This window comes from Portunus trituberculatus, chromosome 46 (genome assembly GCF_017591435.1).
Source record: "Portunus trituberculatus isolate SZX2019 chromosome 46, ASM1759143v1, whole genome shotgun sequence".
In the NCBI taxonomy this organism is placed as follows: domain Eukaryota; kingdom Metazoa; phylum Arthropoda; class Malacostraca; order Decapoda; family Portunidae; genus Portunus; species Portunus trituberculatus.
In genome coordinates this window covers 22,155,800-22,183,739 of record NC_059300.1, presented here as the reverse complement: position 1 = coordinate 22,183,739, position 27,940 = coordinate 22,155,800, and the positions used below count along the sequence as shown (strand labels likewise).

The 27,940-nt window shown below is 39.6% G+C and overlaps 1 protein-coding gene across 1 annotated transcript in view; it reads right to left on the bottom strand.

The window, feature by feature from the left end:
• Nucleotides 1-27,940, bottom strand: part of LOC123519767 (flotillin-2-like) — a 99,663-nt gene that overhangs the window by 45,676 nt on the left and 26,047 nt on the right. Inside the window, exons 2-8 of the mRNA XM_045281273.1 lie at nucleotides 26,122-26,216; nucleotides 24,541-24,742; nucleotides 14,484-14,602; nucleotides 13,240-13,353; nucleotides 12,966-13,085; nucleotides 8,339-8,448; nucleotides 5,602-5,608 (exon numbers count right to left, since the gene is read on the bottom strand). Of these exons, the coding sequence (XP_045137208.1) occupies nucleotides 5,602-5,608; nucleotides 8,339-8,448; nucleotides 12,966-13,085; nucleotides 13,240-13,353; nucleotides 14,484-14,602; nucleotides 24,541-24,742; nucleotides 26,122-26,216 (767 nt within the window). The remainder of the gene's footprint in view (nucleotides 1-5,601; nucleotides 5,609-8,338; nucleotides 8,449-12,965; nucleotides 13,086-13,239; nucleotides 13,354-14,483; nucleotides 14,603-24,540; nucleotides 24,743-26,121; nucleotides 26,217-27,940) is intronic.

Sequence of the window (27,940 nt, the reverse complement as noted above, 5' to 3'; positions counted from 1 at the left end):
AGAACTAGCAAGTCCAATATACAACATCATAAAATGCTCAATAGAAAATGGAACAGTGCCAATGGAGTGGAAAAGAGCTAAGGTGGTTCCCATATATAAGAGCGGAAGGAAGGAAGAACCTTTAAATTACAGACTGTCTATATGAAAGAGATTAAAGTAACCAAGCTTGAAATAAAAAAGTTGATGACGGAATTGGATGAGGAAAAGGCAATGGGACCGGATGAAGTCTCAGGCAGAATACTCAAAGAATAATGTAGGGAAGAACTAGAAAGTCCTATATACAACATCATAAAATGCTCAATAGAAAATGGAACAGTGTCAATGGAGTGGAAAAGAGCTGAGGTGGTTCCCATATATAAGAGCGGAAGGAAGGAAGAACCTTTAAATTACAGACCGGTATCACTAACTAGTGTAATATGCAAGATGTGTGAAAAAGTAATAAAGAAGCAATGGATTGAGTTTCTTGAAGACAACAAAATATTATCAAATAGCCAATTTGGTTTTAGAAAAGGTCGGTCATGTGTGACAAATTTATTGAGTTTCTACTCTAGAATAGTTGATAAAGTACAAGAGAGAGAGGATGGGTTGACTGTATTTATTTAGATCTAAAAAAGGCTTTTGATAAAGTGCCACATGAAAGATTACAATGGAAGTTAGAGGAGAAGGGTGGCTTAAAAGGAAGCACATTGAGATGGATGAAGAATTACTTAAGGGGGAGAGAAATAAGGACGATAGTTAAAGATATGAAGTCCAAGTGGAGAACAGTAGACAGCGGAGTGCCACAGGGTCAGTATTGGCACCAATACATTTTCTCGTATATATAAATGACATGCCAGAGGAGTGAACAGCTACATAAATCTGTTTATGGACGATGCGAAACTGTGCAGAGTCATTAAACAAAAGAGGATTGTGAAATACTACAGGAAGACTTAAACAAGATCTGGAAATGGAGCAAAAATGGGAGATGGAATTCAATGTGGACAAAAGCCATGTCATGGAAATGGGAAAAAGTGAAAGACGACCAGTGGGAATCTATAAGATGGGAGATGGAGTAGAACTAGAAAAAGTAAAAAAGGAAAAGGACTTGGGAGTGACAAAGGAAGGAAATAATCAACCGGTAAGCCATATTGATAGAATTTTCAGAGAGACGTATAATTTGCTAAGGAATATTGGAGTAGCATTTCACTATATGGACAAGGAAATGATGAAGAAATTGATAAGTACTAAAATAAGACCTAGATTGGAATATGCAGGAGTTGTGTGGACTCCCATAAAAAGAAACACATAAGAAAATTAGAGACTACAAAAATGGCTACAAGAATAGTTCCAGAATTTAAAGGGATGGCATATGAGGAGAGACTAAAGGCAATGGAACTACCAACCTTGGAGCAGAGAAGAGAGAGAGGGGATCTGATACAAGTTTATAAATTGATTAACGGAATGGATGAAGTGGATAATGAGAAACTGATCCTGAGAGAAGAATATGACTTTAGAAGCACAAGATTGCATAGTAAGAAACTAAGGAAGGGACGATGTCTGAGAGATGTTAAAAAATTTAGTTTCCCGCAAAGATGTGTTGAGACTTGGAACAGTTTGAGTGAGGAAGTGGTGTCAGCAAAGAGTGTGCATAGTTTTAAAGAAAAATTGGATAAGTGTATATATGGAGACGGGACCACACGAGCATAAAGCCAAGGCCCTGTAAAACTACAACTAGGTAAATACAACTAGGCAAATACACACACACACACACAAAATTGTTATTAGGTCCCCATATTCTCTTCTATCTAGTAAGGTCGGCAGTCCCATTTCCTTCAGTCGTTTTTCATATGTGAGGTCCTTTAATTCCGGCACCATCTTTGTAGCTATCTTCTGTATCCTTTCCAATTTTTCTATATACTTTTTAGAGCTTGGAGACCATACCACTGCTGCATATTTCAGCCTTGGATGTAATATGCTTGTGATGATTTTTTTTCATCATATATTTGTCCATGTAATGAAATGCCACTCTTACATTAGTCAACATTTTATATGATAGTCCAAATATCTTGCTTATGTGTTTTTCGGGGCTCACTGTGTGTGTATGTGTGTGTGTGTGTGTATTTACTTATTTGTATTTACTTAGTTGTATATTACAGGGTTTGAGCAGGGCTCATAGTAACCTGTCTCCATATCTATATTTATCCAACTTTTCCTTAAATTTGTGCACAATTTCTACTGCTACAATTTCTTCACTCAATCCATTCCAAATATCCACCGTCCTGTGAGGAAAATTAAACTTTTTAATGTTTCTTGAACACTGAGTTTTCTTGACTTTCCTGGAATGTCCTCTTGTTCACCTACTTACATCCTCCATCAGTGATACCAAGTCTTGTCTATCTATCTTTTCCATATGGTTTACTAACTTATACATCGTTATTAGACCTCCTCTTTCCCGTCTGTCCTTCAAAGCTGGTAGTTCCATTTCCTTCAGTCTTTCTTAATAGGGAAGATCCTTTATTTCTGGCACCATCTTTGCAGCAGTCCTTTGGATTCTTTCTATTCTCTTGATGTCTTTCTGCTTGTATGGTGACCACACCACTACTGCATATTCTAGTCTAGGTCTTATCATAGCAGTTATGATTTTTTTCATCATACTCTTGTAGATGTAATGAAATGCCACCCTGATGTTAGTTAGTGTCCTGTATGTTGAACCAAATAACCCATATATATGTCTTTCTGGAGTCAAAGTGTCTTGTATAATTATTCCCAGGTCATTTTCTTCACTACTTTCCATTATAATTTATTCTCCCATTTTGTATTCCCACATAGGTCTTCTATAACTTTCACCCATTTTCTTGCATTAAATTCTTATTTCCACTCTTGATTCCACCTTCAGACCTTGTTAGTATCTTTCTGCTCAGCCCCTCTTGTATATTGTTAATATATACTTGGAACATAAGTGGTGCTAGCACTGAACCCTGTGGTATGTCACTAGATACTCTACTCCAACTAGATGGGGTGTCTCCTATTACTATCCTCATTTCCCTATCTGTTAGGTAGTCTGTCATCCATTCTAAGATATTTCCCTTTATTCCACTGATGTGTTCCATTTTCCATAGGAGTCTTCTATGTGGTACTATATAGGAGGCCTTTTTACTGTCCAAATACACTGTGTTAACCCATTCATCTCTCCCTTGTACTTCATCTATTACTCTTGCATAAAAGCTTAGTAAATTTGTTATGCATGATCTTCCTTTTCTGAAACTGAATTGTGAGTTTTTATTATTTCATTTTCCTCCAGATATAATAATAATTTTTCCTGAATTACAATTTCAAAAATCTTTCCTACAACACTAGTCAGTGATACTGGTCTATAAATTAGGGGTCAGTCTTTTTTCCTCCTTTATATATATTGGGACTATATTTGCTCTTTTCCACTCCCTTGGTGCCTTCCTTTCCATCAGAGAGCTGTTGACCACATCCCAGATTGGTTCCACCAGTTGGTCTCTGCATTGCCTCAGTGTCCATCCTGACATTCCATCTGGCCCCATTGTATTCTTGATGTCCACCCCTTCTGGCAGTTTATTGATTTTTTGCTTATGCAACACAATGTTTCTTAATCCTTCTTGTATCGCTTGGCTGTTTGGTGCTATGAAATCTCCTTCATTAAATACTAATTTAAAGCTCTTGTTCTTAAGTTCACTCATTTCTTCAGTTGTTTCATATGTCCTATTTCCCTTAATTACCTTAGTGATGGTCTGTTTGTTATTTTTCCATTTATATACTTATAAAAAGGCTTGGGTTCCTTTTCACATCTCTTCACTACATTGTTTTCAAAATTTCTCCCTACTTCCCTTCTTATTCTAATGTATTTGTTCCATGCCTCTTTATTCTGCTTCCTATTTGCTTCACTTCATTGCTTCCTTAATTTTTTTCCAACCTACATCCTTACACTTTTTAGCTCTTGCACATATAGCATTATAACATGTGTGTTTGCTTTCTTTTATCCTGTAATCGGGAACATATTTCTTTACTCCTTCATTACAGTTGTCTAGAAATATATCATAATTCTCTTGAATTGTCTAGCCTTGCATAATTTCCTTTCAATCAATACTACCAAAGTAGTTTAACCCTTTAAAATTTAACTTGGCATGATTCCATAATTTTTTGCTTCTGTCCCTGATTGAATGTGTGTGTATTTACCTAGTTGTAGTTTTACAGGGCCTGGGCTTTTACGCTCATATGGCCCCATCTCCATATCTACACTTGTCTAATTTTTCTTTAAAACTATGCACACTCGTTGCTGTCACCAGTTCTTCCCTCAGACTGTTCCCCGTCTCAACACATCTTTGCGGGAAACTGTATCTTTTTATATCTCTTAGACATCTTCCTTTCCTCAACTTTTTACTATGCGATCTTATGCTTCGACTATCATATTCTTTTCTCAGGATCAGTTTCTCATTATCCACTTGGTCAATTCTGTTGACCAATTTATAAACTTGTATTCAGATCCCCTCTCTCCCTTCTCTGTTCTAGAGTTGGTAGATCCATAACCTTTAGTCTCTCCTCATATGTCATCCCTCCAAGTTCTGGGATCATTCTTGTAGCCATTTTTTGTAGTCTCTCCACTACTACTCCTGCATATTCCAATCTGGGTCTTATTACAGTACTTATCAGTTTCTTCATCATTTCTTTGTCCATGTAGTGAAATGCTATTCCAATATTCCTTAGCAAATTGTATGTCTCTCTGAAAATTCTATCAATATGGCTTGCTGGTTGATTATTTTCTTCCATCATCACTCCCAAATCCTTTTCCTTTTTTACTTTCTCCAGTTCTACTCCATCTCCCATCTTATAGATTCCCACTGGTCGTCTTTCACTCTTTCCCATTTCCATGACATGGCTTTTGTCCACATTGAATTGTATCTCTCACTTTTTACTCCATTCCCAGATCTTATTTAGGTCTTCTTGCAGTATTTCACAATCCTTTTTGCTTTACAACTCTGCACAGTTTCACGTCATCTGCAAACAGATTTATGTAGCTCTTCACTCCTTCTGGCATATCATTTATATAAATGAGAAAAAGTATTGGCGCCAATACTGACCCCTGCGGCACTCCGCTTTCTACTACTCTCCACTTGGACTTCATACCTTTGACTACCATCCTTATTTCTCTCCCCCTCAAATAATTTTCCATCCATCTCAATGTGCTTCCTTTTAAACCACCCTTCTCTAATTTCCACAGTAATCTTGCATGTGGCACTTTATCAAATGCCTTTTTTAAATCCAAATAAATACAATCAACCCATCCCTCTCTCTTGTACTCTATCAACTATTCTAGAGTAGAAACTCAGTAAATTTGTTACACGACCAACCTTTTCTAAAACCAAATTGGCTATTTGATAATAATTTGTTGTCTTCAAGGAACTCGATCCATTGTTTCTTTATTACTCTTTCACACATCTTGCATATTACACTAGTTAGTGATACTGGTCTGTAATTTAAAGGTTCTTCCTTCCTTCCGCTCTTATATATGGGAACCACCTCAGCTCTTTTCCATTCTACTGGTACTGTTCCATTTTCAATTGAGCATTTTATGATGTTGTATATAGGACTTGCTAGTTCTTCCCTACATTCTTTCAGTATTCTGAGACTTCATCCAGTCCCATTGCCTTTTCTTCATCTAGTTCCTTCATTAATTCTTTTATTTCAAGCTTGGTTACTTTAATCTCTTTCATATAGATGGTCTCTCTATTACCCTGTGGTCTTTCAAATTTGGATTCCTTAGTAAAGACCTCCTGAAATTTATATTTAACAGTTCTGCCATACTTTTGGGTCTTCCACCATCCCATTTTCTCCTTTCAACCTTTCTATTGTTTCTTTTTGTCTTATTTTTCCATTTATGAATCTGTAGAACAATTTTGGTTGCTCCTTGCATTTTTCGACAATGTCCTTTTCATAGTCCTCTCCTCTTCCTTCCTCACTTTAACATATTCATTTCTTGCTATCTTGAAGTTTACCTTATTTACTTAATTTCATTTCTCCTCCACCTTTTCCATGCTCCATCCCTTTTCTCCTTTGCCCTGGCACACTTTGCGTTAAACCAATCTTTCTTCCCTTCTTCCTTAGGTCTATATTTCGGGACATATTTCCTGACTCCTGTTTTGTATATTTCCAAAAATAAGTTATATTTCTCTTGCATCCCTCAGAATTTTCCATTTCCTCCCAGTTAGCATATTTGAAATAGTTCTTGAGATTCTCAATATCAGCCTTTCTATAATTTAATTGGTCTCCTTTGTATGATTCATCTCTATCTTCTTTTCTTTCTTCTATATCCATTTCTAATATTACATGATCACTCTTTCCCAATGGGCACTTATATCTTATATCATCATTCATTTGTATACCCCTTGTAAAAACCAGATCTAATCTTGCCGGCTCATCATTCCCTCTGAATCTTGTGTTTTCCTTTACTCTTTGGTCCATCATATTATCTATCATTAGGTTCAGGAATCTTTATCCCTAGGCTTCATCCCCCATACCACTTTCATAATTTTCCCAGTCCACTTCTTTACAGTTGAAGTCTCTTACCAATATAACTTTTCTCCTTTCTTTAATGACTCTCGTTAAACTCTTTATTGTGTCATCAATCATGTCTTTTTATTCTTGATTGGTCCATGAATTTGTTTTTGTTGGCACATATGTTCCAATGATTGTTAACTCTTTTTTATTAATATGCATCTTAATATACAGTACTTCTGCTTTTCCTTCCCCATATTCCACATGGTTTACCACCATCTCTTTCCTTAACATTATCATGACTCCTCCTCCTCCTTTACCCCCTCTGTCTTTCCTCCATACATTATATCTATTATCTATGTCTATTTTGATTGCCTCATTTAGTTTTGTTTCAGCCAGGCATACAATATCCGGTTCTTCTTTATCTATGTAATCTTTTTAGTTTTAATTTACTTGATAGAACCCCGTCTATGTTTGTATACATCATTTTTAGTTTCTTGCCCTTATCACTTTTAGTTACACTTGCTCCACTGTTTCCTCTTCCTTCTCTCTTATATACCATTTCCTTATCCTGTCTCTTATAATTCTCCAAAAAAGTGCCTTTTTCTCCTCTGACCTTTCAATTATTTTTTTCCTTTACTGCTGCCGCCAGTTTGTTGTATCTCTTCCTTTCTTCCTCATTTTCATTTTTCCTCATATATATATATATATATATATATATATATATATATATATATATATATATATATATATATATATATATATATCCTTGCAGCCTTCTGTTTCTCTGAGTTTTGTTGTTCTATATAATATCTCTTCTGTTGCTGCTTGTGATTTTAGTAGTATCTTAATTGGCCTTGTTGTTCCATCTTGATAAGGTCCCATTCTGTGTATTTCCTCTACTTCCTCCTCTTGGTTCTGCCTATCTTCGTCGTTTAGATTTTTTAGTTGGTCTTTGCTGATTTCATTTCCTCTTTTTCCCTTCTATATTTTACATTTTTTTTCTTTCAGTCCAAATATGATTACACTCTTTTTCTTTTCTGCAATTTCCCTTACTAGGTTTTCTTTTTCCTTAAGGACTATCATTTTGTTTGCCATATTCTCATCTCTTTCTTTTAGTTGTTCCTGGATCACCTCCTAAAAATTATCCTTGTCTTTCTTATCTTGTACTCTCCATGCCTGAACTTCTTTCTTAATCACGTCCTGTACTCTTTCCTCTTCTTTGTTAACCAGATCTTTCAGATCCTCTTTTTCTTTCTCTACTTTACCGAGTCCTTCATCCATCTGTTTCTTATATTTGGCTAGTTCTTTTCTCAGTTCCTTGTTTTCTACTCTTAGCCTAGCTTCATTTTCTTCCACTTTTTTTTATCCTTTCTTTCTAAGTTCAGAAACTCTTTCTCCTGTTCATCATTCTCTTTACCTTTCATACTCTCCCTTATCCAGTTGTCTATTTTTTTCTCTAGAGTTAAAACTTGCCTATGGAGGGTGGTAATTGTCTCATCAAATCCTCCGAATCTTTTCTCTCCCTCATCATCATACTCATCCTCTTCTTGTACTCTTTCCCTATTCTCATACCTGCATATGGGTGTAAGCTCTTTCTGACTAAAGGTGCTTTTCAATGTAATTCCTGGAAACTATTGCCACACAAGTCACACATTTGCCCAGGCCTCTGTAAACACAACAACCTGTGGTAGTACGATCAGCTGATCGCGAGGAGCATTGGTACGCCCATCCAACCTTGACCGTGTCTCGATCGTGTGTGTGTGTGTGGGAGAACAGTAACCTACACAATACCAGATATAATGAATATTAGCAACAAATTATGTAACCATAATCACACACCTCAATCTGCTTTCTTCGCTCTACCACCTCAATAGCAATCTCTTCATTCCTGATTTTCTGTCGGGTTTTGGCTGCCTGCAACTCATAGGCCAGCTGAGCTTCTGCTTTCTGCAAGATAAGACCAAACCATTAATCATCATATCATGCAGTAATAATCGACTAAGAATTTGGGATTTAAGGATGAAGAACTTGTGTAATACTCTTGCAAATATTAGAATTAGGTTAGAGATGCAAGTTAGTCAGGACTTTTCAGAAGTTGACAAACTTCCTCAGAATATTCATCCATCAAGAAGTTTTTATACCATTTCAGCACTACAAATATAAGATCTTGATGAAACTCAATATCATTCATATAAAAAAAGTAAATTTTAGTAGTTCATAAGTTATCCTTACTTAATAACTAATTACAGTAATATCTCACTAAGTCGGACCCCAAATACTCGGATTTCCTACATACCCGGACGAATTTGGCCAAAAAATATTTTTATATCTAAAATTCATAAAATAAAGAGGGAATTTATACGTACAGTAAGCCCTGAATTTAGCGAAATCCAGCTTAGTGAAACCCTTATTTAGCGACTGTCTGGAAAAAGGCCAAGCCCTCAAGTTTAGCGATTTTCTCTCATATTTAGCGAATGTACTGCACTACACTGTCCCGCCTCCCGCTCGCTCTGAGCCAATCACGTGTCTGTTTGGCTGTGATGTCAGCCCCACAGTGCCTCCGGCATTCCCGCTCGACACTTGAGCTATTGTGTGTTAATCCAGCGTGTGAACTCATTTTTTGTGCTCCCATCCTCGCTGTTTAGTGAGTTTCACTATCACCATGGCCTCCACTAGTGGTTCGGGGGGTGCTGATTCTCGTGAAGGTGGCGATGTTGCAGCTATAAATGGGGACTCGAAATGGGGACTTTAAGGACAAAGACTGATTGGTATTTTTCCCTATTTAAAGTAGTATTCAAATTTGGCAAAATTCCAATTTAGCGATGGTTTCGGCAGACTAATAGGATCGCTAAATGTGGGGGCTTACTGTAAATGTTAAGTAGAACATCTTGTTTTCACTTAAAACACACTAAAAAAACATAAAACAAACTATAAAAAACATAAAACAGCCAAAATAATTTTTTGAAATAATAGTTTTTTTTATGGGGAACCATAAAAAAGACTCGCCACAACTCGCCCTCGAGTTCGGACTTTGGTTTGTTTACATCCAGTCATCCACTCGCCGCCATAACACTCACTGGCTCCTGCAATCTCTACTGGAATTCGTCTCAGAAAGTGATGATAATAGGGAAAGCACCCAATATAAGAAAACAGGGTTAGAAAGAAAACGAGTGCAGTATGGGAGATCGAAAAAACTTGAGGAAGCTGTAATGAAGTGGCATCGGCAACAGGTGGGCGTTGGGGTTGCTGTTCGAGAGATTGAGATTAAGAATGCTGCAAAAAGGTTAAGTACACCCTCTACAGCAACTAAATGCAGTAGAGGGTGTAAAATGAATGACAGTGAAGTAGGTACAAAAAAAAAAAAATAAAAAAAGGGTAAAAAAGGGTAAAAACGGGTCATTATTGCACATAGTCGGACAAATACCTTACTCGGACTGGTTTTCCCCCCATAAGGTCCGACTAATTGAGCTTTTACTGTATATCATCTGATGATTCATGCAAATGAAATTCAGAGCTTAATACAAGTTCCTTCAAAGATTTTTTTCTCAGGCAAAAATGTTACGAAATTAAACAAAATATAATGGAATCACATTAGCAGGGTGATGTGTGAGCATATTGTACTATTAGTAAGAAAATATTTCTGAAATATCAGATTTGAATCTTGAAGACAAAACTGTAGGTCAGAAATGTCTGTCAGGGAACACACTACCTACAACACAGATTAATTTTGCAGGTGGAAACAAAGTACCCTTTTTTTAGTCATTCAACAAGAATTTCCATTTTGTACAAATCACTTTACAACAGTGGTAATTTATACAGTTATTTTGACCTAAAAAAAATTAATTTCAAATTATAATAAATGACATTAATTTCTGAAGAGAATACATTTTAGAAAGTGTTCTATCAATCAGCTAAAAAAAAAGGCATAACTGCATTATCTTAGTGATTCATATTACATATGTATTTCACCACTGCAATACCAATGAAAAGCATTTTAAATCATAAGAGATTTTGTTGTCAGATATAAAACAAATATACATCCTATATTGTTTTACTATCAAAACCGTAGAAAAGTAGAGCTTTTTGTAACTATTTTCCATCACTACTTCATTTTATGTTAAATGAAGACAGGGAATAACTTAGCTTTGATATGCTGTGTGTCATAGGTAGCCTATTTATTCCCTGAGGGATATTTCTGCCCAACAATTTTACCTTTAAAGAGTTAAACATGATTTTTCAGTATTATTTTTCACAAAGTGAAGTATATCCTTACATTACTCAATTGCATTTTTTACTAAGTATTATAAACATCTGATCATTACGTTTCTTCCTATACAGTACTACTAAACTAGTAAATAAGAGTTTTATCTTGTTTGTAAGTAAAAATCAAATATATAAGAAATTTGTGTATGCTACACCCCTTCACAACATTATACAGAAAGCCTCCTTCTAACCTTGTTGCCCTCAAACCAATATCATGGCAACAATGTCGAATAAAAGCTAAGTACACACGTACATTGCTTGTCACGGCATTATGCTGGGTGAGCGCACCGTCATAATGCAATAACAAAAAACAATGGTGTATTATACAGGTTAGGTCTTCTTCCTTCACAGCATTATGCCAGGTACCAGCCAATAGTATGACGTCACTGCCTCCCAACACACACCACAGTACCACCTCATTGCCTACATGGCTGTCTTAGTGAGAGCAAGTGTTGCGCTGTTGTTCTCTCACTCGCGCAATCTTTTGTCTGTATTTCCCTTGGTTTCTGGGCTGCACTTTGGTGACTACGAGTAAAAGGAAGTCGTTAATGCCTGTAACTGTAGCTCAGTTCATTGAACTTCACAAAGCTGTGCTCCAGACAAGAGAGATAGTGGCAAATGTTGGTGTAAGTGAGGGATCTATGAGAAAATGGCTGAAGCATTTCAAGGACAACAACAGTGGTGTTGAGTTACCATCTGCTAAACCTCGGCCTGGTCCCTCAAAGTAGACATCTGTATGTACTTTAACTGTGCTCAAAAGGCAGCATGAGAGTACACCTTTTGAGCACAGTTAAAGTACGTACCGATGTCTTCTTTGAGGAGCCAGAATGAGGTTTAGCAGATGGTAACTCAACATCATCGTCGTCCTTGAAACACTTCAACCAGTTTCTCACAGATCCCTCACTCATACCAACATTTGCCACTATTTCTCTGGTCTGGAGCCCAGCTTTGTGAAGTTCAATGAAATGAGCTACAGTTTCAGGCATTAACAACTTCCTTTTACTCATAGTCACCAAGGTGTAGCCCAGAAACCAAGGGAAACACAGAAAAAAGATGGCACAAATGAGAGAACAACAGCGCAACACTTGCTCTCACCACGACAGCCATACAGGCAATGAGGCGGCATTGTGAGTGTGTTGGGAGGCAGTGACGTCATGCTAATAGCTTGTATCCTGCATAATGCTGCATAATCCTGTATGATAGGCTACTATTTTTCAATATGACATAATGCTGAGGTGCTCACCCAGCATAATGCTGTGATGAGCACTGTATATCATCAAATATCAAGTACATATGCCCAATATTAATATTCAATACCTTACAAACTGGATCATGTTACATTCAAAGTTCTGAAACACTAAAATATGAATGAATGTTTGAAATTACATTGATGGCACAAAAATCTAAAATCTCATCTCCTATTCACATGCACTGTCCCATGAGAAGCAGAAGCACCCATCTTGATCATCATCACCATGTTCAATCATAGTGTTGCGAATACAACTCTGCCTTAAATTCTCTCTTTTTAAAGGTGGTTATATGGTCCATCCCCTGGCATGGTATTACCCAACATCACCCTACATGTAGTGCACAATTCTGAAAAACAACCAGCTGATGGTGGACATACCATGCTGTTAAGTTAACAGCTGCAACAAGACTTGATGCTCACTAAACTTCCAGGTATATATATGAGAACATGCTTGCATCTTCACATGACATAGATACTTTTTAACTCTTATTCATTTGTCTATTAATGAATCAACTGAGTTAATCTTACTTATTAGTTGTGAATTTATTATTTTCTCTTGTCAGAAAAGTAAAAGATTTTACTATACTTACATTTCTTAACTGGCAAGATCAAAACTGGTACAGTAGGCAATATTAGGTAAACCATACTTTAAAAGACTAGGTCACTTCATTTTACCTAAATACATACCATATATTGTAGAGGAGTTTTCAGTTTAAAACTGCTTTATCAGGACTTCTTTTATACACAGTTAGTCAATATAAAACTATATATCACAAACATACATCTAGAATTAGCACCCTGGAGTCACTGTAGAAAAGAAACACTGTAGTGTATGCACACATCCCTGCTCCTCAAAAGGGCCCAGGCAACATACATCTGTGCTTCTTTCACATATTCATTAAATTATTTATATGTTCACATTTTCTGGGAAAGACAAGGAACTATGACTCACAGCTGTGTTGATTTCACGATCAAACTGGGCCTTCTGCAGCTTATATAATCTGGCGTTGTCCTCAATTTTGGTGTCTGTTGTGTACTTGACATCCATTGCTGTCTTTTCATTCTCTGCCTCCTACACTCGAAGGGGAAAGAAAAAAAAAAAAAAGTGAATGATACTTAAAACAGGCAACACATCCTAGTTCAAATTATAACACATCTTTATTCAGCTTTATTGTAAAGCGGTTAAGATTTCTTAAAAAATGAAAAAAGTATGAATGTGTATGTACCCTAATACCAGCATCCCTATTAGCCTGAGCCACACCAATATCAGCATCTCTCTTCACAGCTGCAGTCTGGGACTTCCCAAGGGACGAAAGGTAATCCACACGATCATACACATCCTGAAATGCCACTCCACATCAGTATTCAGCTTTCTTATCCAGTCAAATACTTGTTCAATATTTTCCTCTTTAGCATACAAATTACTCTTTGCATGCTTGAGTATTAAAGCATCACATCTTTATTACTCTGGACTAAAGAAGTGATACTAAACACAGTTCATGACATCATATAACAGGAAGGGATATCTTAATTTCCTTTAGTGTTATTTCCTAAGCAGAGAAATAAGGAAAAATTCTGCATCCACACAATGCAAGAAAAACTATCACTGACACATAAGATACATTAACAGTCTTCTAGTACTATATGACTAATCAGACTAGAAAAGTTTCAAAGAATATGACAATCATTTTCATGTTATGGTAATCTTAGAATGGAATAAAGATAAAGAATAAAATTAAGACTTAAATATATCATTAAAAGGAACCAAATGCTAGTTCATACAATATAGCTCTAATACAAAACTACAGAGAATGGGTTAAGATTCCACAATATACATATATTATTGAAGTACATGATGTCAGTCTCTTATCAAAGCTGTCTTCAAAATGATCAAAAGGACATCACAAGTAAATGCACTAGACTTGCTTCCCGGACTTAATTCTTCCATTTAAATCAATTAATTGTCTCTCATCCCACTCTCAAAGCAGATTTCCACCTATGCCTGCTTCTTCAATCAAAACAAACTTTCTTGCTGGTGTATGTCTTTTTTTATCTATTTGTCTCTTATTTAACTTGATCAATGTTTATTAAAGTGGAACCATAATCTAGGAGGAAAAACTAAAGCTCAGGTTCAAGCAACACTAATATAGAGCTACTCTTTAGAACATGGAGAGAGAGAGAGAGAGAGAGAGAGAGAGAGAGAGAGAGAGAGAGAGAGAGAGAGAGAGAGAGAGAGAGAGAGAGAGAGAGAGAGAGAAAGGAAAAAAAATAACTTTTGGAAAGGATATAGCCAGACAGTTAGTTCTCTTTTATGTGTCTTGTGTAATCAGCACATAAAGAACTGTTCCAACTTAAAATACAAGCCAGGTCTTCTTGGCCATGAAGCCTCAAGGCTTATAGCAAGACTGAAAATTAAAAAGAAAATCAGTGTATGGATAAAATGGTAAAACAACTGCCTTCTTCATCTTACCTTGATAGTAAAGGACAAAATCTCAATGCCCATCCTGCCTACATCCATGCCTGCTACCTCCCTTACCAACTGGGCAAACTGGTCACGGTCCTGGTATACCTCCTCAACTGTCAAGGTAGCTGTGGAGGAAAAAGAATATAAGACATCTCATCATGATCATTGGTCATTATGAGAGGGAGAAATAAAAATTCATGCTTTCCCAAAGAAATTTCTGATGTCAGGCTTTAAGTGTAAGCCTCCAACCACGAAGCATATCTATAGTCTTCCAAATCTAAACACAGCTTTTTGACATGTCTCATTAGGTAATAGCAGGCCTTCCACTGCTGCCACATTTCACCCAGAATTTGAATGGCCAAGTGTGTGACCTGATCCACCTCTCCTTTATCACTCTCTCCCTTCCTCTCTCACCTCCATTTACTCTCTCTCTCTCTCTCTCTCTCTCTCTCTCTCTCTCTCTCTCTCATGACAATCCTTCCTCATGACTGTATTCAATTTCCATCCTTAAATTTGCACTATGTGTGTGTGTGTGTGTGTGTGTGGGATAGGTATCTACCACCATGACACATGAACTTGTTACCCTCCTGTGTCTCGTAGGCAGGCTGCTTCTTGGATAGTAATGAGTGTTGCTGCATGAATGGAGTCAAAAATATTTTTTCTTATCTAATTTTTTTAGATGTTCATTCGTATTGTATATGGAACACAGTTAATGCACTATTTGTCTTACTAAGAAATATGGTAAACGTTGATAAAGATTATAACGTTTTCACAGCAACACTGTTACACAGGTCTGTTGGTGTTTATTATTGTGATATGCATATCATAAGCGTAGAACGTTAATTTTTCCTTTAATATTTTCTTTAAATATTTGATGATACTGTATTTTCGCTAAAGCATTTTATATGCCTCTTACTTATGTACACGGAGCTCTAATTTGCTAGTTCAAGTAGACTTGGCAGAGCTGGAAGGCCTGTTATTCCCTAAGGAGCACCACTAGAAAGCCACATTTAGAAAGCCTCATTTAGATTTGGAAGACTATAGCTATCTAGGACAATATCCACAAGTCATAAATTTCATATTGTCTCCTGATCCCTAGCTATTCTAGCCATTTTGTGTAAACAGTAATCATATTTCCTGGAAGTGTACATATATTCACAATGCTTCAGATATCATGACAGCAACAGGTTTCCATTCAACAAATAATACTTCTCATTGTACAAAGGCTCTAATATTTTGAAGCATCTATGTATAGTAAGGTCTCGGTTTACATCAGAGTTACGTTCCTGAAACATGACATAAGTTCATTTTGTACGTAACTCGAGCTTCCGTACATTTCACAGCATATTATCAAGTTTTCAACCAATCATTGTTTATGGTCATTCAGGCAAGTTAAAGGTTATATTGTTATATTATTTACAACTATGTAGGAATATGAAACACAAGCTTGTTTTTGTTGTTGATTAGGGCCGCGAACGCGAAGGACTGCAGGTTGCTGAGAGGGGTGGACGCCTGAGGCTGCCAGGAGGGTGGGCAGGTCGAATGTTGTGACGCCCAGGGCGGACAGCTGGGAGCGTTGTTGTGCAGTGCGGTGGGAGTAGAAGCGTGGGCAGCGAAGCAGGAAATGCAATAGGAAAGGGCAATAGAGATCATCAGACAGACGCAGACGGTGCAAGTGAGCTGCGAGTGTCGTGTGGCCCAGGCGAAGGCTCCGGAGTTGTTATTGTTGTGATGGGTGTGCAAGCCCTCAAGGTCGTCAACCTCCCCGTTTTCATGGTAACGGGCTTCCCACTTTCTTCCTCCCTCCCTCACACACAGCTGCTGCCTCCCTTCTCATGTCTTTTAATTATGTCCTCTTTTTCTTGTAGCGTAATGGTTTTCCTTTTCTTAGCATCACTGCTGTCACTAAGGAGTTTTCTCTTTGGTGCCATTGAGCAAGATACTAAGAACTTGAGTCAGTAAATGCAGAAGTAGGATAACACTTGCCAGGGGTGACGGTGTGGTGGAACTGAGGCAGGGTGTTATTGTATTCAAGCGTGAGGCGGGCAGTGTGGCGGGTAACCACTATAGTCTGACTGGGCTCAATTTCTAGCTGTGATGGGGCAAGGGTAGCTCTACAGTGCTGCCACGTTTCCCAAAAATGCGATGTGAAATGGAAGTTATTGGTGTACAAGGCATCGCAAATACCATCAATTCAGATATATAAAATTTCGACTTCTGTGTATAGATGGCTGAATCAACAGTAACCATCATATGCATAAAAAAAACTATATAGTACCATACAAACATGGCATACATATTCAACAGTGTTGCTGATATCAACTGTAGTAACTTATAATGGTACTTAGCGTATGTTTAGGGTGTGTAATAATATCAGTGTTACAGATATAAGATAATGAGCCTGGAAAAAATAAATAATCTATTATCCAAAGTAAAAAAAAAAAAAAAAAAAAAAAAAAAAGTAGAAGTCTTGTGAGTGGCGGCAATACTGATGAACCCAGCCTGGCCTGGGTTCCCAGGCCGAATAGTAGTACGAGAAGTTGCTATAATTATAAGATAAAATGCTCACATTTACTGGTTTTTACAGTAATTTCAAGGGTGAGGCATAATTGCATTCATAATTCGTAAGCCAAGCTAATGTGTAGTTTCTATTTTTACAAAATAGTTGGTATATGCCAATACCTAAGTGAAAAAAAAAGCATTATTCACTTGCGAGCAGCAACTCTCCCACACCCAGCTGGTGGCCTTGACACATTGTGGTGGCGACGTGACTGACCTCGTGCCACTCACTTACATATATATATATATATATATATATATATATATATATATATATATATATATATATATATATATATATCAACTGTAGTAACTTATAATGGTACTTAGCGTATGTTTAGGGTGTGTAATAATATCAGTGTTACAGATATAAGATAATGAGCCTGGAAAAAATAAATAATCTATTATCCAAAGAAAAAAAAAAAAAAAAAAAAAAAAAAAAAAAAAAAAATAGAAGTCTTGTGAGTGGCGGCAATACTGATGAACCCAGCCTGGCCTGGGTTCCCAGGCCGAATAGTAGTATAGTTGCTATAATTATAAGATAAAATGCTCACATTTACTGGTTTTACAGTAATTTATATATATATATATATATATATATATATATATATATATATATATATATATATATATATATATATACAATTATAAATGACTTACTAAAGAATCTAAGAGAGAGAGAGAGAGAGAGAGAGAGAGAGAGAGAGAGAGAGAGAGAGAGAGAGAGAGAGAGAGAGAGAGAGAGAGAGTAACAGAACAGTAGCGAAAACGTGGCAACACTGTACAGAGACGCTCGGCCCCCCACGGCTGTAAATCAAGGCCTGGTGGCCAACAATGACAATAAATCCCGCGCTTTACGATTTATAAATTTTCAATTTTTTTAATCTTAAATTGCCTTATAGTGGACTGACGTAACTATGAGTTTGACGTAACGCGAGACCGACGTAACCCGGGACTTTACTGTATTTCTTAAAATTTTTGCTCGTTTTTCACAATTAAGCTGTAATCAGCCTCATGGACCAATGAATACCAACTTCACGTTGACACAGTGATGGTTGTAAGTACAGTGGTACCTCGAGATACGAAAGCTTCTGTATACGAAAATTTCATTTTACGAAATGATATGTGATGATTTTATCGCTTCATATTATGAAAAATTACTCAGCATACAAAAGATATGAAACAAAACTTGAAATTCCCGCACACAGAAAATTTTTAAATTCACGCCATAAGATCCTGCTCTCCTATTGGTCAGAATCTTTCCCATCATGCTCAGTACCATGATCCTGCTTTCCTATAGGCTGAATCTTTCTCATCATGCATCAGTTGCATGTTTTGTTGGTATCCCGCCAGTATTTCATTTCGGCATTTGCTATTGTTCAGTTTTCGTGTTGTTCTGTGTTGCTTTTATTCAACCCGTAATTCTATGGCCATGGGTCCCAAGAATGTTGATGTTCAACGAAAGAAGAAGAGGATGCTTTCTCTGGAAATGAAAGGTAAAGTTCCACATTTTTGTATAATTTTCGTATTATTATTTTTCGTTTATTACTGCATTATGTTCTATGATCTACTTCATTTACAGGTATTAATGGTTAGGTTAGGTATATTGAATGATTCAAATGTATTTGGCTCTTATTTCATTCTGGTTTTAGCCTTATAAAATTTAATGTGGTCTTTTTGTAGGGCTTGGAACAAATTAGGCGATTTACATGTAAAACGCGACTCATTATATGAAAAAATCACAATACAAAAGCCACTCCGGAATTAATTAATTTCGTATCTCGAGGTACCACTGTAATATATAACATTTGTGGCAGCCAAGATATATAGAAAATTGTAATTCTTGAGCTTCTACAATAAATAACTACATGTTCTGAAAAATAGAAGTAGAGTTTATAGCATGCCATAAGTTATTATAATGCAAAACATTTGTCTAAGGTATGAGTAATTTTCCTTACTGTGAAGAATAAGAGCTATAAAGATGCAAAATTTTGAAACATCAGTATGTCACCAGCCATCTACACCTCAACATTAGTAATGATCTCCACTAATATTTACTTCACATATGTACTGCTTTACCTTAGCTGTTCACTTCCCAAGTGTTCTCTCTTCTATTAGGATCTTGAACTTTATCTATATACACTCTCCTCAGTCAGTCAGTCCACGTGTAGGTTCAAATCCCACCACATACCACCTTGAAACTTTGCCATTTGTTCAGTGGTTTAAAGTTACCTACATGTCACCATGATCTCGATTCTAGGTGGTTACTTCAAAGATGAGCTTGGGTGGTGATATGAGCCCTAATATGGGCACCACTATAAACAAAATAGCCTGCGCCACTAATGGATGGAAGCTGAAGAGCGCTCCCCATACATACTCTTCAAGTATAACTACAGGCTATATATATAGGACATAGCATAAAAAAAAAGTTTTTGTGGATTGTGGATCTGGAGTATCCACGGGACCGCTTCTTTAAGGGGTGACAGAAACAGACCAGGTAACTGTAGTAGGTTCTGTATTCTCCTAAAAGTTACAGAGCGTGGTGTGGAGCCCACCGACCAGGACACGTGGAGAAGCTCGTCTGGCTATGCGGTGTTGCCGCGTCTAGTGTACGGTGTTGCATGTATGCATAAGGAGTGTGTAAATGTGTTTGCGTGTGGTGTAACATAATACTAATACATGTTACCTGGAAGGCACACATCACTTATCTACACCTTCCTCCCCCCTCACGCTCGTAGGTCCATCTCGAGCAAGCTTCTTGTCCATAAGACTCTGAGATCTGCATGGGACCACTGGAGGGTGGGAAACTAAGGACTGTTCAATGTCCAAGCAAGGAGCCACAGGGATAGCAGGGGAGGGATCACCACTCAAAAATGGCACTTGTCGAAGAAAGCGGCGATTTCTCCACAACACTTGGCCGCTGGGGAGACGCACCTCATAATCCCATGACCTGCCGCAGCCCATGACAAGTCCAACCTTGTCCCATCGGTGAGAGATTGGGTCCTAAATCCGAACTGTTTGCCCGGCACTCAACCTGGAAAGGGGATGAGCATAGCTGTCGTACTGCGCCTGCACTTGCGCAGCACGGGCGGCTGCCCGGCGGTCACACTCCTCGGCTTTGGCCTGCCATTCCTTTGCAAAGGACTTAGGGTGGGCAGGGATGCATGAGCGCAGAGGGTGACCATACAGGATCTGTGCAGGGGAGCGGACTGTAGCATCTGGAGTGTTCCGCAGTTCCAGGAGACCGTGGGCAAACTGCTCGCAGTCGATCTTGCCGGAAGATGCTGTTTTCAGAATCAGGTGCTTGACCGACTTCACAGCAGCCTCAGCATGTCCAATTGACTGCGGGTAGTGTGGTGAAGACATCACATGGTGAACACCCCATCGCTCCATGAAGTCCCGGAAGTCGTGGCTGGCAAACTGCTTGCCTGCACGCCACACTGCTTTGTACAGGTAGGATGCAATCTTATCCTTGAGGTGCTGAAGGCAAGAATTCTCGACTGCATCCAGTGTGTAGTGGTTGAGGATTGGGATAAGTGGCCGGTGATCTGTCATGAGGGTGAAGTGCTGCAAACCTCTGAGATACAGCCAACACTTGGACATGGCCCAGACTACAGCCAACATCTCCAGCTCAATGGTGGCATACCGAGTCTCAGGGTCGGCAAGGAAACGGGAGTCACACTGAACTAGACGAAGTTGCCCGTTGCCATGGTCCTATAGCAGGGCATACCTGATCCCGTGGAGGCGAGAAGCATCAGTCTGGAGGACAACTGGTCTGACAGGATCAAAGGGGGCAAGCACTGGTGGACTCTGAAGAGCTTCCTTGACTCTGCGGAAAGCCTCATCATGATCAGTCGTCCAGGTGAACGCTCTCTTGGGGCTCATGAGGGGCCGTAAGGGCTGAGCTGTAGAGGCGATCTCAGGTGTAAAATCTGTGAGCTGGTTCACCAATCCCATAAATGACCGGAGATCAGTCAAGTTGGTCGGAGTAGGAAACTCCTTGATCACCTTTACTTTATTGGGGTTTGCTGAGATGCCTTCTTCAGTGAGTTGGTACCCACAGAATGTAGCAGAAGGTGCAGCAATGACAAACTTGTCTCTGTTTAGGGTGATGCCATTCGTATGGCACCTGGTAAGCATTTCATGGATGTGGGTGGTGAAGTTCTCATTGTAGAGGAGGATGTCATCGACAACTTTGACACAGTTCTGTAAACTGTGCAAGGCCATGTCACCACGGAGGCAGAAAGCGTCGCCCGTAGCTGCAAAGCCCATTGGTCCTCTTCAATGTTTGAACCTCCCGAATGGGGTAATGAAGGTGGTGAGTCGCTGGTCCTCTTCAGCCAATTCCAGCTGCCAATACCACAGAGGGCACCTGCAGTAGAAAAGTACCTTGCCTTCGGGTCCACACTCCGAATAGCAGAGAAAGGAGTGGGTGAAGGGTGGGTTGGGCGGGAAACTTGGCTGTTCAGTTTGGTGAGATCCACAGTGATGCATACTCCCGTATCCTTGGGGACTACCACAAGGGGGTGGCACCACTCCGAAGGCCCGTCACCTGTGGGTTTAATTATACCCTGAGCAACCATAGAGTCAAGTTCCTCCTTCACTTGTTGTCTAAAGGCAAAAGGAATCTGACAAGGTGTATTGATGGCGAAGGGCACTGCATTCTCCTTAAGGTGAATCCTCATGGGAGGGCCTGCCATAAGCTTGAGGTGGGCTGTCCTCAGATCCTCCTTGGAGACCAGCACATCCTTGAATTTGCATAAGAAGAACTCTCTGGCCGCAGCAGGGGATTTGATGGGAGGGAGGGGCAGCTCTCCACACCTGTTCACATGTTTGACTTCCAAAATCGGCTTGGGGAAGTCAGGAAATATGATGCCAACTCTTGACAGTGGCCAATGGACAGCAGTGGAGTCATGACACCTTGGTGGACCTGTATCGTAGCAGAACAGGAACGCTTGCCGAGGGTGAGGGTTGCTTGAAAGGTACCCAGGGCAGGTGTCATGGGTGAGCCGAGCCGTCTGCAGTCACTGTTGTGGTGGCAGGTAGAGGCGTCAGGCTGTCCTGTGGTATCTGCAGGGAGCCCATATGCTGGAGTCCAACAACAGTAATATCAGCACCTGTGTCAGGCAGCATGTGGATCTGGGAAGTGACGTCACCGTAGGTAAGAAGAATGCACACAGGTTGGGGCGTATGGAAAGGAGATACCACACGGTGGCAACTGGATTTCTGTGTAGCACTGGAGGGGCAATGCTTCGTTGCAGACTTAGGTTTCTGTTTGCAGAACTTGTCAAAGTGACCCAAACGACTGCAAAGCCGGCATTGAGCGGTGATAGGAGGGCATTTCTGTGTCCTGGACTGGCGACCCTGGCGTCCACAGTTGTCGTAGGTGCTATCTGCAGCTGGGCACTTGTCAGAAGGGCTGTGTCGTCTTGCACAACACTGGCAGAGTGAAGCAAGTTTGGCAGGTGTGGGTGAAGGAGTTCCTTTACCTTGCCCTTTCTGCTTCTTGTAAGTGGAGGTGGCACACAGCTGGGGTGGGGCACAAATGGCGGAAGTGGCATTTCTGGTGGCTACATAAGACCTGCAGGTGTTTATTACTTCCTGTAGAAGTCAAGAGAAATGAGTTTCTGCACTAACTCTTCATCTCTCACACCCATGAGAATAATCATTTTGAGCTGTGTTTCCTGGCAGACTGACGAACCACCAGGGCAGACATCTATCTCCTCTGCATTGTGCTTCAGTCAGACATAGAAGTCGGAGAAAACCTCGCCCTCTCGCTGCCTGCAGCTGAGGAGTTTTCTGCGACGAAGGGCTTCATTGCGAAGGCTTTTGACGTGGTCCTGTAGCACGTCTAAGACTTCTTCCACAGTTTTATCAGTGTCAGGAGGGTTGTTCAGTGTGTGCTCTAAAGCTCTCTGTGTCTAGAGTCAAGCACATTCTGAGCTGGATCAGTTGTTTCTGGCGTGGAAGCTTAGACATGTCCACCATGACTGAATAATCATCCCAGCACTGTCGCAACTTGCGAAAAACTTTGAAGGTAGCATCAGCACGTAGAGGAGGCGGATTCTGAGCAATCGCCTTCTGTGGAGGGGGCACTGATGAGCTTGTGGAAGTGCTGGATGGAGTTCCTGGCGGTGAAGAGACCACGGTTGCAGGTGGAGCCGTGCCGGGTGAAGAAGGCCGAGTAGCAAGTGGGGTGAACAATTAAAGTTACGTCGTGAAGCGGTCTGCTTCCTCCCGGCGCCGTAACTCGTCCTCCTGGCATCTTCTGGCTTCATCCTGTATCCTCGTTTGTTCCAGGAACTTGATAAGGTGAAGAAGTTTTGCTCCCGGGACAGAAGTGGGGTGGGTGTAGTGGGGTGTGAGTGGTGGAAGTGGAGGCATCTGGTAACGTAGTGTTCCACCCACAGCTCCACACACTGCATCCTGATGGCTGTTGTCCACCTCCACCTGTACATGTGGAGTGTCGTCAGTGTCCTCAGGATGTGGCTGGAAGCTCATGGTGATGTATGCAGTTGTCAGGCCTTGGTGAACTGAATGAGCAAGGAATGACAAAGGCAGTATTTTTAAAGAAAGTATAAGTTTGCAGTGGTAGTACGGGCATCAGCTGAGTGAGTGTGCGTGCGTGTGTGTGTGGGCAGTGCAGGGCGGGGCGAGGGGAGACGCTCGCACTCGCGCCAGTTACCCTGCGGCCATGAATGACGGAGGGTGTATGGTACAGCGCTCCAGCTTTGGAGGGGCTATGAGGGAAGCTAGGGTACACACAAGAGCCACAAAGTCACAGGAAATGCACGGCACAAACACTGTCACTACACAAAACATTGGCACTGCATGACACTCACTGCGAAAGCACTGTCACTGCCCGAAAGTTCACTAACACAATGCACAACACTGCCACTGCATTAACACTCAACATCATTGTCACTGTAAACGACGGTACAGTCACTGTGCAAACACTGTATCATTGTCACAGTCACCAGCACTGTACAAGCACGGGAACTGTACGGGGGGTCGCAGCACTACACTCGAAAAGTCTAGTGAGGCGAGATAACTGGCGGTGCCTTGGTGGTAGTGGTGGTGTCCCGAAGAACCATGTCACTGTAGGGAGCTTCTACTTCACTGAGCCGTGTGGATTGTGGATCTGGAGTATCCACAGGACTGCTTCTTTAAGGGGTGGTAGAAACAGACCGGGTAACTGTAGTAAGTTCTGTATTCTCCTAAAAGTTACAGAGCATGGTGTGGAACCCACCGACCAGGACACGTGGGACAGCTTGTCTCTATGCGGTGTTGCCGCGTCTAGTGTACAGTGTTGCATGTATGCATAAGGAGTGTGTAAATGTGTTTGCGTGTGGTGTAACATAATACTAATACATGTTACCTGGAAGGCACACATCACTTATCTACAGTCTTCATGTGTTCAACATGGCAATAACATCACACTGAAAACTGACTTGGCTTTTGGCTTCATTCTATCAACATATTAAAAGAAACTTCTTTGCCTTACCCAGGATGGCCCTAAGATGACCCTCAAGTGTCATTAGGATGGTGCCCCTGATGTCCTCAGGTGTCATACCAAGGAACTGCTCAGAGGCAATCTTGAGAACCTTCTCCTCCTTCATCACCTTGACCTGTGCCACACCTGTCACTGTCACTTGCACACCCAAGGAGGTCTCCACATTCTCACAACGAGGATTCAGTGTGATCACCTGTAGTGCAAAGAAGAAATAAGGCACATGCACACCACTGAAGACTCCATTTCTAACACTACCTACACATGACATAAACCATGAATTTTTTGGAATTTTTTATTTTTCTAAGCTACATAAAATAAAATAGAACTGATTTCATAAAATGATAAGTAATGAAAGATGTATAATCATTAAAATCATTGTTATTATCATTATTAATGTTATTATTATTATTATTATTATTATTATTAGTTACAATTACCACTATAATTTTTATTATCATTAAAATTATCATAATTATTAGCATCACTACTGATCAGCATATTCTAAATTTTGTACTTATAAATAAATAGATAAATACATGAATACATACATACATATATCAAAAGCTTTTCATCTCATCAATTCCCCTCCTCTGACTGACTGTCTTCTGCCTTTTTCTTACCACTGGAATGTTGCATCCCTTGCTATCTTTTATCATTACTTTCATGCTAACTGCTCTTCTGATCTTGCTAACTGCATGCCTCCTATCCTCCTGTGGCCTCATTACACAAGGCTTTCTTTTTCCTCTTACACCTATTCTGTCCAACTCACTAATACAAAAGTTAACCAGTACTCTCAATCATTCATACCTTTCACTGGTAAACTCTGGAACTCCCTACCTGCTTCTGTATTTCCATCTTCCTATGATTTGACTTCTTTTAAGAGGAAGGTTTCAAGACATTTGTCTCAGATTTTTGGCTAACTCTCTTAATCTTTTAGGTAAATGGCAATCAAGTGGGCCTTTACTTCTTATTTTTTGTTGCCCTTGGGCAGTTTCCCCTATTTCATAAAAAAAAAAAAAAAAAAAAAATATATATAAATATATATATATATATATATATATATATATATATATATATATATATATATATATATATATATATATATATATATATATATATATATATATATATATATATATATATATATATATATATATATATATATATATATATATATATATATATATATATATATACACACACACACACACACAGTGGTAAGTAATATGCTACGTTCCTGAGAGAGAGAGAGAGAGAGAGAGAGAGAGAGAGAGAGAGAGAGAGAGAGAGAGAGAGAGAGAGAGAGAGAGAGAGAGAGAGAGAGAGAGGCGGAGGGGATGGGGGACTTCATCATCGGATATATGCAAAGTAGGATAAAATGGACTTAACCGTGACATGCAGTCAGCCAGCGCTGTGAGGGTCAGGGATGGCTCATGGCACGCCAGAGGCCACACGCCATGTCGTCTCGCTGGTCTGCAGCCACCACGCCTTACCTCTGCCAGACTCGTACATACCTCCACAGAGTATTAAGGACGCAGCTTGAAAAACCATGAGTAGGAAGAGACCTCTTACCTCCAAGGACAGCCTCTGGACGTCTGTGACAAACCACCACGCCCACGCCCACCCACCCACGATCGTTTTCTTCGAAGTGGCACCGCAACAACCACCTGTAATAGGAAAGAGTGATGAGTAGGTGTCTCCATACAGTTGTAAAGAATTATAGATTATCAAGACTGCCATATTAACAAATTTTTGTGCTTTCCCACACAATAACCACACACTCTGGTTCAGCTTAAACCAAGCGACAGTTGTATGTAGACCCAAAGGCCCACGTCATCCTTTACACAGAGGATAATCTCGATAACATATAATAACAACCGTAGATCGCACACTTTTATTCTTTTACTCATATAATGTGGCTGCTCGCTCTCTCTCTCTCTCTCTCTCTCTCTCTCTCTCTCTCTCTCTCTCTCTCTCTTTGATCCTGCAGCGTTCAATATGGTAATATCAAATCAAATAGCCAAGTTACAAAATAAATATCTGTCGTTTTAAATTCACTTGTACACCTATGCAGCTAAAGGAATGTGAATGACAAAGAGAAACCGATCCAGAAATGGTTTACTTGCATGCGATCAAGGTACTACTCGTATTTGGTATGGAAAAAATTAAATGAATAGATAAACACATAACAGAGCGAGTGGAGAGGACATGACTGAAAGGAATGTGACTTCGTGAGTGAAATGAAGAAAAGCAACCTCTCCTCTCTCTCTCTCTCTCTCTCTCTCTCTCTCAACACTTCCATTTCTACAACTTTATATTCCCTTTAATTCCATTTCCCTTAAGTCTACCCCGACTTAATGAAATCCCAAGTAACATAAGACATGGCCGCGTTTATGATTAGGGAGGGTGAGTACAGTTGCAGGAACATTGATTCCGCCATATTTTCATTACTGATAATTGTGTGTATGTCATATTTTACATACGTAACATCATTCACTGTCCTAGTTTTCATATCCTCCGATTACCGTGTGTGTGTGTGTATATATATATATATATATATATATATATATATATATATATATATATATATATATATATATATATATATATAAAGTAGGTCACATTCCTACAGATCAAGTCTCTCTCTCTCTCTCTCTCTCTCTCTCTCTCTCTGAGGCGCCCACAAGTCTGGGCACCAGGGAACAGCTAATTTATGATCATAGGATATCTTGTCGACTGTGAGAACTGTGCCTGGATGCTGGTGCGGCTGCTGCAGCTGGCTGCTAGTGGCTGAATACATAACACTAGATTCTTTTCCAGCAGATACCGAATTAATATTTGTTTGAATAACTGACTAAGTCAGCCTGACTATTTGGCTAACTGTATGTCTGGCTCACTAATTCGCAAGCTGATCGACTGCGTATCTGTGTGTTTGGCAAATTGTCAAGCAGGCAAACTGTATAATGAATGATCGAAGAAATTAGGTAGTAGAATAACGAACCTGGGAGTGAGAATGCTATGAAGGGTTGTATGATTGAACAAAAAGATGAAACGTTGAGAAACTCAATGCGTCTGGATAACGGCGTATTAATCCGATGGGTGAACAAATTGGCTAACAGACTGGCTGCCTGGTTTAGGTGACTGACTACATGGCACTCATTCTGAGATACCACTAGCTGAGTGACGTGCTAACTGACAACACTGAACTATTGTTTGGTGAGCTCAAGGTCGCACACTGAACCATGGCCGGTTGTGCCCATCCTGGTTCGGCACGTGGACAATTTGAGCTACAGCTTGGCACAGGATGTGAATGCCAGTGATGATGCGGTCTACTTACCTAACCTCACTTCACTTGTCCTAACCTAACTCACTCATTCATCTGCTTACTAAT